Source organism: Anser brachyrhynchus (assembly GCF_964034855.1).
Source record: "Anser brachyrhynchus genome assembly, chromosome: 15".
NCBI lineage: Eukaryota > Metazoa > Chordata > Aves > Anseriformes > Anatidae > Anser > Anser brachyrhynchus.
Genome location: NC_137733.1, coordinates 14,314,832 through 14,328,859, shown reverse-complemented (window position 1 = coordinate 14,328,859; position 14,028 = coordinate 14,314,832). Strand labels below are relative to the sequence as shown.

At 44.4% G+C, this 14,028-nt stretch overlaps 1 protein-coding gene across 5 annotated transcripts in view; it reads left to right on the top strand.

Moving 5' to 3' along the window:
- RNF216 (ring finger protein 216) overlaps positions 1–14,028 on the top strand; it is a 76,916-nt gene that overhangs the window by 15,535 nt on the left and 47,353 nt on the right. For all 5 annotated transcript variants that reach the window (XM_080557416.1, XM_080557418.1, XM_080557419.1 and 2 more), the window contains exons 4-13: positions 312–1,172; positions 2,073–2,149; positions 5,813–5,915; positions 6,450–6,614; positions 7,618–7,732; positions 8,020–8,159; positions 8,957–9,007; positions 10,071–10,208; positions 11,256–11,404; positions 11,855–11,933. In XM_080557416.1, coding sequence (XP_080413542.1) covers positions 312–1,172; positions 2,073–2,149; positions 5,813–5,915; positions 6,450–6,614; positions 7,618–7,732; positions 8,020–8,159; positions 8,957–9,007; positions 10,071–10,208; positions 11,256–11,404; positions 11,855–11,933 — 1,878 coding nt within the window. The remainder of the gene's footprint in view (positions 1–311; positions 1,173–2,072; positions 2,150–5,812; positions 5,916–6,449; positions 6,615–7,617; positions 7,733–8,019; positions 8,160–8,956; positions 9,008–10,070; positions 10,209–11,255; positions 11,405–11,854; positions 11,934–14,028) is intronic.

Genomic DNA, 14,028 nt, shown 5'->3' with positions numbered 1-14,028 from the left:
CTTACTGGAAGTGTAATAGAGATTGGGGGTGAAGCTCTGGGGAGTTATTCCAGTGTGAAAGTCCTGTGCATTCCCAGTTCTGCCAAATGTTCTCTCATCACAAATGTACTCTTAGCACCCGGGGACAGACTGAGGGTGCTGTCCAGTGAAACAAAGGTATCTGGGTTGCAGTTTTATGCCTTATGTTCCTTGCTAAAATGGTCTTTTCATGTCTTTCCCATCAGAAATTTGATTAGGTGCAAAAGACCATCTGGAGGAAGGATTCTGAGGAGTAGATAACTCGTACTTATTCTTGTCTGTCTTCTTTTTAGACCCCAAAGCATCAGCAGCTTGTGCGTCCCAATGTCATCAGACCTGCCGCTCAATGGCAGGGTGCAAACGCTGTGGGAGAAGGAGGATCCAAAAGTGATGTAGGGCCCTTGAGGGGCGCGTATCTGCAAGATGAGATGTCAGCTCTGCTCTGCCAGAAAGACCCGTATGATTACATGGTGGAGAGCAGCGCTGGACCAAGCAGGGATGAGAATGTGAACTTTGCCTTGCAGCAGCCCGGGCCGTCTGAGCAGAATGGCCCCAGGTTTGAACTTACGAGTAACCTGGAGCCTGGCCCAAGTTTGCTTCCAGCAGTAAAGATGAGTCCGCAGGTGGTTGTTGACAAGGAAATCATTAATCTGGAGAAAGCAGACTTGCCACCACAAGAGGAGGAAAAGGTAGAAGCCCAGGGCAGGCAAGGAGAGGACTTGAAGCCAGAGCTCTCGCAAAACGTTGAAGGAACAGTTGCTGCAGCCAGCATGGAGCAGGAGCTCCAGGAGAACAGCCGGCTGGATCACTTCCAGCCCTCGGAAGGGGAGCCACGTGCCGTCGTAAATGGTTGTGCTCCTCCGCAAGGGCAGCCTGAAGCAGAATCAGGATCTTCGAGGGCGTCTGGAGAGGAGGCTCCTGGGCCGGCTTTCCCCAGACCTGAGCCGCAGCAGGATGGGATTCCCGGTCCCGCTTCGCCCCAGCCAGCACACCCCCCAGAAGAACCGAGGGGGCAGCAGGCAGCAATAGACAACGAGCAGCCAGGCCCAGCGTTCCCGGCACAGGGCTCGCACGAACTCGGTTCTAGTGATGTGCCAGAACAGGGGGCTGCTGGGCAGGACCAAGACCTCACTGCGCTGCTCATCAGAGAGACAGTAAGTGTTCCCAGGGTTGTTTGCCTTCAATGCATGCATCTGTTTGAAAAACTTGTCTGAAAATAACACATCTCACTGTATCTGAACCAATCCCTTCTTCCCCCTGCCAAGTTCTTCCTCCCTATCCCGTATCTGATTCTATTTGGAAAAAACAGGGTTGAGAAAATACTGTTGTTATTCTCCAAGCAGCACTTCAACAAAAATTAACTTCTTTCAGAGTAAAACCTTGTTAGTCACTGACTTGTCCACCTGTTAAAGCAAGTAGATACTCCTGCATTGTCAGGGTTTTTTGACCAGCTCAGTCTTGCAAAGCAAAGTACTGCGTGGTACAACCAATTCCAGTACCTGTACGAAAACCCAATGAGAGAGAGCAGTAAAGGGTGCTCTTGGCTACGTGGCTAGTGGTAGTAGGGTTTTCACAAAAATGCAAGTAAAGGTTTGTCTTCTCTGATCTCATTGCTAGTGTGTCTGGGTGCTTTGAGTGGGTATATGCAGTGTTTTTTTCCCCCCTCTTGCTTTGGAATGTTGTATTTCAGCACACAACCTGGAAGTCCTTAATCTTCTATCTAAAGGTAAATATTAGTTTTGCTTGTGGTGTAGATCCTATGCGCCTCTCCTCTTTCCATCCACCCTGAATCACTTGTTAGGCCAGCTGCTCATGACTACTCATATCACTGCCCCTATTTTTCTTGTTGGTATTCATCCTGTGGAGCAAGGAAAGCCAGCGATGTGCAGTAGCCAGGCTGGATGGGTAGAAAGTGTCTCTTAGAAGCCATTTTAGCCCCTGTCTCGGGAGCACGTTAGATAATTACCTATATATTTCTGCGTTTGGTGCTGTTGCTAGGTTGTACCACACTGCTCCTCTAATGCCTGTATAACCTTCAACTCTTCCTACTGCAGGAAGCAAGGTTCCCAGATGTGAAGAAAGAATATATTGAAGAGTTGATCAATGTCAAGAACTGCTATGACTTAAATGTGTAAGTATAAAGCTAAGAGCCAGAGTGTACCATAAAACAGGTTGGCTGCAGTCACGCTGCCATTTTCCTTCCTGCTAATAATGCTTTGAGCATATCCAGGCTGGGAGTCAGCACTATGCTGGCAGTGCCAAAGAGCATGGATTTTTTTTTTTTGTTTTCCCCGTGTTCTAATAGAAATTTTCTTTCTGATATCGTGTTGTAGCTTCTCTGCTTTTAAGATAATTTGCAAATTCTCTGTTACTAGTTCTTTGATTATTTAAAACTATTACATATCATTTCCTCTTAACCGTTACTAGGCTTGTTAAAGACTAGTGTCAAGGGTAGGTGTTGAGGTAGCTTCTGTAAAATGTAATTCAAAGGTGAATTGGTGAATTTTGAATTGTGGAAAATAATTTCCTGCCTCTTCCTGCCCTTTTCTGGGTAAAACTGACACTGTTTTGGACTTGCTCATTTGATGTCATGCTGTTGATTTTTATCCCATTTACTTGACTGAATGGCAGTGGTGCTATTTGAGTTCCTCTCAAACCACGTTTTGCAGACAAAACACAGTTAAGGGCTAGCAGGATTAGTTATAGATGTCTTTTGATGGATAGCTTTTGGTCACGTTGAGCAGAAATCTGAGCCAAGAAGGGAAGTAAAAGCAATGGAAAATCATCCTGAGTACTGTTGCTTTCCCAATTGTACTAGCAGCTCAAGGATTCCTTAGCATTAAGAATCATATTTGATATTTTTGGGAGTTCACTTTAGAATCAAAAGAATAAAAAAAAAAAGTCATCAATCTTTGTTGATAAGTTGCATCATCACCCTCCTCTTTTGGGTAAGGCTTGCGCAGCTGAAGAATGAAAGGCTGTGGGTGTTGGCACCAGCCAGCACTGAGGGGAGAGTGGTTTGAAGTAAATTACATCTGACTTGGGTCTGATGCTGGGTGGCCCCTCTCTCTCTCTCTGCAGCTGTCACTATCTTGAACATGTTGAAACTAGTTATTATGGGATACAAGAATGAGGAATAGGTGTTGGTTGCCAGAGGTTTCATTTTATCTCCATATAAATCCCGTGCCCTTTACAGTTAACTAAGGCGCTAATTAAGCAGTATTCAAACATGTGAGGCTTGCAGTTACTTATTGGAGCATAAATAAGGTAACTGGCAAGGAACTAAGCCTAATATATAAAATAATAGATGGGATCACCCTTAGATTTCCTATTCTACTACCTTTGCCTGTGTAGTGAAGTTGTGCCTTCAAAGAAGGACTTCTAGGATGGAAAATGATCTAGTTATAACTATCCTCATCTTCTCAAAGTGCTTTCCCTGCAGCAATGACATGTTCAACACAGGAAAGGCTTTCAGGTGCCTGCCCTGCGTACCTGTGCCTCAGAGCAGTTGGTTATGTTGGAAATGAGGACGGTAGGTAGGGCAGCAGCCCGTTCCTCGGGGCGATCAGGCCATTGCAGCTGCGGCTAGCTGCAGCACCCTCGCACGGATTGTGTGAAAACCTCGTTATTGTATCCTGCAGGGACTTAGTGAAGCCCGGTAGAAGTAAATCCCAGTATCGGCTTCTATAAGTCTTAATGTGTTCCTTCCCTCTCTGCTCCCGAAATCTCTTCTCTCCTATTGTGTGCCTCAGAGCCAGGGAGATGAAAAGGTGCTTACAGGCTTCCCCGCAGGCCATCTACAGTGCCTGCTCGGTGGTGCATTACGGACTTACTGGATGATAAAGATTTCTCCTCCATATTTTTATTCCTTTAACCAAACTATCTTTTGAATTGTCACTGCATCTTTGGTATCCGCACAAAACGGGTCAAAGCACTGGTCAGCCAGGCTGGCGGGGTCTCTTTGATCTCCACGGTGTGTCAAGCTGAATCAGGCTCGAAATATAATAACTAAGGGTGGCTGGGTTGGGGCAGGGATGAGGCTTTTAACTGCCTTTGTGTCCTGTGGTGCAGATATTAATGAACGGTGCTGCAAATGTGTGTGCGTTGCGTGCTGGGACCCACTTAACTAATTGTCAGACACCGAAGGTTAACATCTCCGAAAATCCCGAGCATTGAGATGGCAACATGCAGAACGGTTCAGACGTGCTCCGGCTGGGCCACAGCTGAAAGCCTTGCGTTTGAGCTGCAGTGCTCGGAGCTCCTTGAAGTTTCTGTTTTGTCGGATTAGAATAGTTGTCCTTGACAAAAGGGGGACCTATTAAATGCTCGGGCGCCGAGATATTTTGTTGTTTTCCAAAATGATAGTCTTAAAACTTTGAACCCATGCGAAAGATAAGATGTGAGAGCTCCTCTTAGCAGGGTATCATCTATTCAGCTTTTGTGTGCAGAAGCATTCACGCTCGGTCAAAAGCTTCTGGCTCAGTATGTCAATACCTGATTAAACAAAAAGAAATGCCTCCGCTTTGAATGTGAAAGCAGGGCTAAAGTAATCACGCCTTGATAGCGGGTTAATGCTGCAAGCCAGTTCAGATTTCTTAATTAGGGACTGATTTCTGACATCAGGAATGTAAATTAGCAGCAATTATGCCAGTGCTGCAACCTAGCACCTTCTCATTCAGAAAGTTTCACAGACGTTAATTGCTCCTCATAGCTCCTTTCAGGAGGTTATTGTTCTATAGCTGGGGAAACTGAGGAACAGCTTCTGTTACTCGACCTGTCGAGCACAGCTGGTTGGTGACAGTTGAGAATAAGCCCTGAAAGGCAGGCTCAGATCGCCTACAGCAAGCGTACCCTTCAAAAGGGCCTCTGAGGTATTCGTGGGGTATTCTGAAACTACTTGCTGCAGACAGACTTTTTGAAGCTGAAATGCTCAGCTGAGCTACCTGACAGGGTTATGACTGTTTGCAATAGGACCTCAGACATGCTGCATTTACTCTAGTATGTAATTTTCCAAGTGCTTTTTCCCACTAGAACAGTTTTCAGCGTGAGTTGGACAATGGCAGTATGATTTCAAGCTTTATTATGATGAAACCTGTGTTCAGAGTACACATCTTAAGTAAACAGTGTTAAACATGTTTCTGCCTCTGCTGCATTGTGAAAGTAGATAAAGGCTGGAGGCTCTAATTCAAATTTGAAGCGGTAATCTTCTGACCAGGAAGACATCAACCTGTCACAGTTTTTTTTTATGGGGGTTTGTGTGCTTGTCTTTCCATAGCTGGTTTTGTATTAGCCACAGCAGATGTCAGCTGTTACAATTAATGCTGCTCTGCTGTGATTGTTCCTTCCTCTGTAGTCCTCACAAGATTAATTTCACAGTAGCACGATGTTAGCACACCTTGACTCTTAGTTGTGAAAGATCAGAGGTAGGTAGCCCAAGGAAGTATCACTTTACGTGGTTTTAGCCGTGGATGTGAGTGGGAAGTAAGCCTGGTTGTTCCCTCCTGGCATGGAGAGATTTGGGCTGGTTAGTAGCTCACCCATACAAGCTCCTCTTAAGTAAATGTAATTGTTGAAAGACATCTATTTGCTTTTCGTTCTGCAGTCACACAACTCATCATTGTTAATTCTCAGTCATTTATTTTCCGTTCACTCTAGTCTGAGACCTCTCTTGGTTCTTGCAGGGCAAGCTGTGACTTGCCTGCCCAGCCTTTTAATTAGAGGATGCTAAAAATTTGACAAGGGAGGAATGAGCCTGAGCTCCCAGAACCTGAAGTAACTGTCTTTATCTTTTCAGACTTTGTAACTTTCTTCTGGAAAATCCAGATTACCCAAAGAAGGAAGGCAGAGTGGTTTTAAATCCCAGCAGCAGCCTGCTTGCCAGCCAAGATGAGACAAAGGCAAGTGAGAGTGACCTTATCTACAGCGTGCTTCCCATCAAATCTGTCCAATTTGAAGTCGTCTTGGGATGTATGAGTCTATTAGTACGTACTTGCAGAGTGCCTGACTGAGCCATGCTTGGATAGGAGGCCTCCAGGTGCAATTAAGATAGTGTTAAATAACAGTAGGTAGTTGCTTGCAAGATGACTTTGAGGTTTTGGTGTTGTGCAGCTGTCTCTTGTCTGCTCTTCTGCCTTCAGTGAGACCCCCTGGCTTGCCCGCCTACCAGCCACCTGCTATCTACAGTGTTCGTTTTGGTAACTGGTGTAAGAATTTCTTGGTCATTCGGTCGCATGAAGTAGACTTGGCCCTCAGGTCTATCTTGTGTGACCTTTAGGTGTTAATTTTTAGTCTCTTAACTGCAACTCTCCATACAGTTACTTGATTTTATTAATTTATTTTAAAGCCAATTCACCTTTTTTTTATTTGAACTGCTTTGAGTGTGTTGAGGTGGCTGTGTGTGGACTACCTTCTCTTTTGCATTTTCTTCTTAGGTGCCTAAAGTGGACTACTTTGACTTTTCCAAGCTTGCGCCACTTGATCAGCGGTGCTTTATTCAGGCAGCTGACCTCCTTATGGCAGACTTCAAAATGTTGAGCAGCCAAGACATTAAGTGGGCACTACATGAACTCAAGGGACACTATGCAATCACACGAAAGGTTCTCCTCTTCAAGTCTGTTTTCTTTCCTAGGGTTGCCTCCCGTATCTGTGGAGAGCAGTGTGAAGTCTTCTGCTGTACTGTGCCATCTGCTTGTGTGTGTGTGTAGTTGCATTTTGTTCTTATGATCTTCCTTTCCTTTCAAGAAGTGTTTGCTCATTTAGTAGAGACTTGCAAAATTCATTGGCCAGACAGAATGCTGCAGGAAGTTTTTACTTTTCTGTAGCAGGAGAATTGAGGAAGCACTAGCTCCTTGATGATAGGTGATGTGTTGGATTCAGAAGTGTTCCTGTACTTTGCTGAAGTGGGGGTATAATTGCCAGTAAAGCCAAGACAGTTAACTAAGTCTTAAAACATTTAACTGCCTCTATTAGATTAGTTTTTAACTGACTGCCTGTAATTAAAGAGAAACCCGAGTCTCACTGTCCTGTTTAATTATGATGTGTGAAATGAATCATATATTGCTCATAAAAGTTTCACTGTAATGGAGCTGCAAAGAAACTTGTTCTTAAGCATCAGCAAACTAACTATGAATGTGGTTTCAAGCTTTTGACTTGGAGCTACTCTTCTGTATGCTTTTTTTGCTTGAGCTTCTCCCTCCACTGTTCCAGGGCATAACTAAACCAAAAACACCGTGCCTCTTTGTTTGATTGATAGAATTGAGCAAAATCAGATTCTAGCTCTAGGCCTTCCGAAAAGAAGCTCCTTTCAAAAACATAAAAGGAAAAATATCAGCTCTGTTGCATCAGAGTGGACACCAGCTGTATTAGAGTTAATAGCTGAGGTGTTGTGAAGCATCATTCAGCTCTGCGTGGTGACAATTTTGTTTTTATGGAATGATTAGTGGACAAAGGGAAGAGGTTTTCATGCCTCTATGGGGTGCTTGGCTTTCCTGTTTTAGATCAGTCCTATGTGTGTTTGTGCAGTGTGTTGATGTGAAGTATGTGCTTCTGCTTTCTTCCAAAGAACAGAAGGGATTTAAGTCTGCATGTTGTTTTTTTTAGGCCTTTTCAGATGCCATCAAAAAATGGCAGGAGCTGTCTCCGGAAACCAGTGGGAAACGAAAAAGAAGAAAAGAAATGAATCAGTATTCATATATAGATTTCAAATTTGAGCAAGGTAAATAACAAGCAGTGTGTATTGTGCTCTGTGTGGTTATTGTAAGCAGAACTAGATTACGCTGGAAAGTACTGTCCTTGAAAAGGGATATTGTCCCAGAACAGCTATGTTTCTGTCACTGTCTGGTATCTTATTTTGGAGACGTGCTTCATTAGTACCTCTGCTTGGTACAGTTCTGTGTGAGTCCTTGAAGTTATGCAGCTGGTGGTGTGTAGAGGAGGAAGGATTTAAGCTTTTTTTCTTGCTGCTTCATCCTGTTTCATATAGTGCCTGTAACTGTGCCTTAGGTGACGTGAAAATTGAGAAGCGGATGTTCTTCCTGGAGAATAAGAGACGACACTGGAGAACCTACGACAAGCTCTCGCTTCTTCCACCAGTGCTGCTGGAGCAGGAATTCTATGAGCAAAAAGTTAAAGAGATGGCAGAGGTGAGTGGGAGGAGCTGCTTTGGTTTTGTGGTGCAAACAACTTCAACTGCTGTAGAGATCTTCCATGTGTCTGCTAATGTTTATTTATAGTCCATGATAAAACACCTTACTGGACTTTTTTTTAACTGCATAGTAATAAAAGCTATATTAATTATTTCTTTCCTCTAATTGTTAGCAGGCTTCTCTGCTGCTTTAGGGCTTGTAACTGCAGCACATGTTGGTGGCTAATAATGACCAGGCCCGGGGCAGTCTGTCCACTCACTCTACCTTGCAGAAGCTGGCAGTCTGGTCCCTCCAGAACAGCTTGTCCCTTCCTGAGGACTGCGTGTTTCAAAGCAGAGCCCACCAACACCTGCTGGTGTGTTGTCTTCCCTTCCATAGACCGAGGGATGACTAAATTCACTCCTCTGCACCTACAGGCCTCTTCTAAAGTAGCTTCTTGAAGATCAGCGTCTCTTAGACAGTTGGGTAGTGTCTCCTTGTAAAAACAATGTTCCTTGGGGCTTTCTCTGGAGATGCCTGTTGGGTAAGCTGTTTTCTGCCCGTAGGAACCTGAACGAGCGGCCCTCATAATGTAGGATTTGGTTCTTTGTTCTTGCTGCCTTGGCTTCTCCCATCTGTTTTAGCTGAATCATAAATAGCTTGAAGGATTGGAAGGATGGGGCTGAGTGATGTTATAAGCAGACAGTGCACCTTTTGTGGTGGGTTGTAAGTTGTGAGATAATGTAAAAGAGCGTAGAGGCTGGAAAACTGCTTTATCCGTTCTGTAAATACAGATGCATATGTCTCTTTTACAGCATGCAGACTTCCTCCTTGCTCTGCAGATGAATGAGGAGCAGTATCAGAAGGTCAGTATCTATAACGTGGTCCCTTGAGTTCAGCTTCTGCATAGATGCTGTTTTGCACTTACCACTTCAGACTTTCCTGGCTTCTGGAAGGGAGCTTTTCTGAAGGGCTGCATTTGCTGTGCCACTTTTGCTGAGCGGGTAAAACCTGCATAGTATGTGTTGGCTGGCTTTTAGAAAAGGTAGACAGGCCTTTAGAAGGCCTTTAGAAAGGCTGCTGAGTGCAGCAAGACAGTATTGATGCACGTAATGATCTGTAGGAATTCAGTCTGCTTGTATCTTTACTGGCCACAACAAACAGTGCAATAGAATAGCACCAGGTTTGTTCTTGCTACCACCGTTATGGCTGTTTAAAACAGATTTGCTGTTCTTGGAGCTCTGCCAGTGGAAAAGGCCTTTCTCGTTTGCAGAAAGGACTCTGCAAAAAACTGAAAAACAGGTCTTTCCCTTTAAATGAAGAGGGAAAATTTAAAGATCGGTTCAGCAGCTGTGGATTACTTTTTTCTTTCTTGCTGCCTGTTCCTCTTCAAACTTGGGAGAAGGTGTTGGACCTTTGAAGAAGCTGGCATGCTTATTCTTAACAGTGGCAAGCTTCTCCACCCCTGCAGTGAAGAGGCCAAGGCAGGGTCTCTGCAGGCAGCGGGGTAAATATTCCTTTAGAGGGCAACAGATTTGAAGCTTGGTTTTCCCCATGTGAATGGCGTGCGCTCTGCAGCTTCCCCAACCCAAGATGCTTCTGTGCCTGTGAGCTAAGAATTATCTAAATACCACACTCTCTAGCTTTTTGGAATCTGTTAAGCAGGATATGTAGATATTAAGTTACTTAAAGCTGAGTTCCTGGTTTTGCTTAGTGGATTTTGACCATTGAGTAGGATATCTGATGGAATGATGTACATCTGTGGCTCTTTTTTTTATAATTAATGCTGGCACTGCTTATGGCTTGCCGTTGTATGTGCCTGCATCGCTGCATTTTATTTGCAGCAGAGTGTGTTGGTATGTTGCTCTAGGTATTGATTTGTATTTATTTATTTTTCGCTGTAGCTAACACCTCTGTTTATGGCTGCAGGATGGTCAGATGATAGAGTGCCGCTGCTGTTACGGGGAGTTTGCATTTGAAGAGCTAACTCAGTGTGCAGATGGTCACTTGTTCTGCAAGGAGTGCCTAATTAAATATGCTCAGGAGGCAGTCTTTGGCTCTGGGAAGGTAAGAATTTTCCAATTGGATGAGGGGAAAATGGATGAATTGCTGTTGGGAGATCACATTGCTGTTTGCATAGTTTTGTTGCTTAAACCAGATGTAACTGCACTTCCCAAGAAGTACTTGAATGGAATTGTCTTGAAATCCAAATCCAACAAGTCAGTCTCACCATCGAGTGAACAGCCGACGACTTCACAATGGATTTTTTGTTGAGTAGGTTTTTGGTTTTGCTGACCTCAGTCTTCTCTGTTCCATACTTAGCAATTTTTAATGGATTATTAGAAAAAACTTTTTACAGTGTTCATAATAATAACTTAAACTCATCTGGTTTTGATTTAATGCTTAATAAACCAGTGATAAGTCTGCGCAGAGAATGTGTTCTCATCTCTGACTCAGCCAGTCTCTTCATAGCTAAAAAACGTTTGTCCTTCCTAACTGCCTTGCAATCCCAACTTAATTTGGGGATTGGTTCCTCGATGGTACTACTAACCCCAGTCCCATTTAGAGGTGCTGCTGTTCCTAGGACACAGTTACCGGAGGCGGTCCAAATGGTAAGGGAGCAGCAGTTAAGTGTCCTGGTACTTAGCTGAGCTACGGATGAATTATTGACTGCTCTGAGGTGTACGTGCTCCTTTGCCTCGGATATGATAACCAAACCGTAGGATACTTTTGTACTCTGGGATCTATATTTCATGTGAAGATAAACCAGACAACGTTTGTATGACTGTACTGACAAGAATGTAACGTGCTGTTCACAGAGTGCTGGTTCTCAGTGGAGACCACACAGTAGCCTGTTATTTCTGTGTGGTCACAGTGGGTTTGGAGCTTGTGAACTGTGATCCCAGCTATCAACAAGCATCTTCACGTCCAGCGCTCGTTAATTAGCCACATTCTTACCATAGTAAGCCCGTTTTCTGGCCATCATCTACTGATTTAAGCTCTATTATCTCTAAGCAAGGCTCTGCTCTGGTTTACTTGCAAATGTTCTAGGTACTAACTCCTGTTTTGTCACTACCATCAGACTGAAACTGAGCTCTCTTCTTCCAACCACAGTCAGAGCTCAGCTGCATGGAGGGCAGTTGCACGTGTTCATTCCCCACCAGTGAGCTGGAGAAGGTGCTTCCGGAGAACATCCTCTGCAAATACTACGAGAGGAAAGCGGAGGAGGAGGTGGCTGCTGCCTGTGCAGATGAGCTTGTCAGGTAAGTGCCCAGTGCAAGACACAAGCTGTGCTTACTGTTGTACAAAATTGTTCCCCCCCCAAACCCTAAACATGCACCAGATGTGGGGTAGGTAGCTTTTTAAGAGCCACCTAATCATTTCGGGCTTCAGACTTTTTATTCAGGTTGGTCTGCCTTTGACTAGGAGCAGATTAAAATTCAATAGAGCCGTCTCCCCCAAGACTTGCTTGCTAGCTCTGTGTTGATCCTCTAAATTACATGGTCTAAAGTAGTGCTGAGCATATAATATTTTGATTGCAAACAGGGAAGTGATCGAAGAAATATGAGCATAAAGACAGCAGTCAGCACATCCTGGCGGCAGACATTTGGTTGGCATCTTTCTTAAGAACCACACAGCTGTTTGACTAAATCCACTTCCAGCAGAGATTTGTTTGGCATTATGCATTAATAGCTCCTTCTTTTGGGCTGCAGGTGTCCGTTCTGTAACTTCCCAGCTCTACTGGACAACGATGTGAAGCGGTTCAGCTGTCCTAATCCCCGCTGCAGAAAGGTAATTGGGTGGCTCTTGCCACTCGGTCTCTTCTAGGGTGTTAGGCAGCAGAGCTGGAACACAGCTCGTGCTTCCCTAGTACCAGATGAATGAGGATCTAAAGCGACTGCATGGGGCAGTGATACAGGTATCTTGCTGGATCTGTTGATGTTCTCTAAAACTGTGTAGCTGATGAGAAGTATTTCAGGGCGCTGTTGATACAGACAGCAGTATCCCTTTCACGTGGCAGACTTGGAAGATATTGACTAAAAAAGCTTCTAGAAAAGTCTTAGGGAGCTGTCATGCATATACAGAACTTTTTAGGTGAACAGGGAATGAGCATAAAGTCCAATTGTAATCCTTTGTGTAATGAAATAATGAAAATTGTGGTGAATGACCTGAAACAACCCTGTGTACTGTCCTTAGCATCTTACATTTTTGTTTTATGCCATCATTTGAATACAGTTTTGGTTGGAAGGGACAAAAACTTAGTTGAATGTGTCCATTCAAAGGGCAGGAATTCTTTGTGCTTCTATCAAAGGTCGCTATTAGCCATAATGGAACAATTCCCAGGTCCAGTGGGGCTACAGAGTGGGGAAAACTTGCTGCTGCTACTCCTGCACATTCTGTTCTGGGGGAAAACAGAAATGTAGAAATGTGTTTTCTCAGTTTCCTCAATATATGCAGAACCTCGCTCACATCTGGTGCCAGTGAGCTGAGGCCAACAGTATCAGCATTAAGCGCTGGAGCTACGAGGCATCTTGCGTAACTGTAGCCACAGCGATGAATTCTCATGCAATATTGAGAGAGCTGCCCGTTCACCAGCAGAGATTTCTGCTAATCACGGAAATTCCTCTCGAGTGCATTAACTGTATGCTTGTAGCTGCTGTAGCTTTGGGTTCTCGTAAGCGATTCCACCATTTGCCTTATTGAGAAAGTAATAGGCAGTCCAATTCTTTTTTTCTGCAGAAACTGAAGTTGCCAGCAGTGAACTTTTGCATTTTTTTTGTGAAAAATTAGCATACGGGGGGGAGCTACCTAACGACACGCAATTCCATTTTAGTTCTCGGATATCCAGATATGTTTTGCTAACATCCATCTCTAGCATGTGGGAGAGAAATCCAGTTCTAGTCATCCAAACTTCAGGAGCAAGGAGATCTGCTAGTCACTAGGTGGCACTGTTGATTCATGCTTTAAATCACTTTTTTTCTTAATCTGTTTGTGCAAAACCCAAGTTGTTTTTGAAATGTACATGTGTCAGCACCACCGAACAAAATTCAGGCTCAAAACACATGAACGTTTCAGTATGCAAAAAGAATTGAAGTCTTTTTCCTAAAACGTGTAATGTGGTACAGTAACTGATAAGAGAGGTCAGTGCTGATGTGTTCCTTTCCTTCTGGTTTGCTGTTTCATTTCCTTCCTAGCGTGCTGTCTGTTCCCCCTTCCCTGGGGTTGCAGCATTCCAGTGGGCTGGATTTCTGGTTTCCTGGACAGCTTGTGTTGATTCATTAGCTGAAAATCTGCTGAGTAGCTCAGTGCTCTCCTTAGAAGTCTGAACAACTTGAGGGTTCGAAGGCGAGGATGAAGAATTGGGATAGCAGGATGTGGTGGTGTCTCATAGCAGCAACTGCAGTGCTTCTTATTCCCTGCTATCTTGCCTCTTCCCAGAATGAAGAATTTCAGTTAATGCTCTTGCTTTCAGGAAACTGTTGCCCTGAGGGAGGAAAGGACTAGATTAGCCTTTCCTCTATGGGAACGCTACAGAGGTTGGAGAGGATGCATTGGCTTTGCTAGCAGTGCCTCTGGCAGGCTCTGTGGTGGTGATGACTGATCCTGGAAGGAGTCCCTCTCTGGTTGGAAGGACTGTGCTTGCACAGCTGAACCTAAAGTGAGGGGAAGTATAGAAAGCGAAAGGTCAAAATGTGCCTGTCTTGAAACCTCGGGGCTCCTAAAGGGTGGAGGGAGGAGGAGCAGATGGTGGTCACGTTTGTGCTCCATCGCCTGGCTCCTTTGTCTTGCTTAGAGGGTTCATGTTCATACTCTGACTTTTCTTCAAATCTTGCAGAGAGGTTGATCCATATTTGGATCTGATATGGACATACTCTAAAATAAGTGG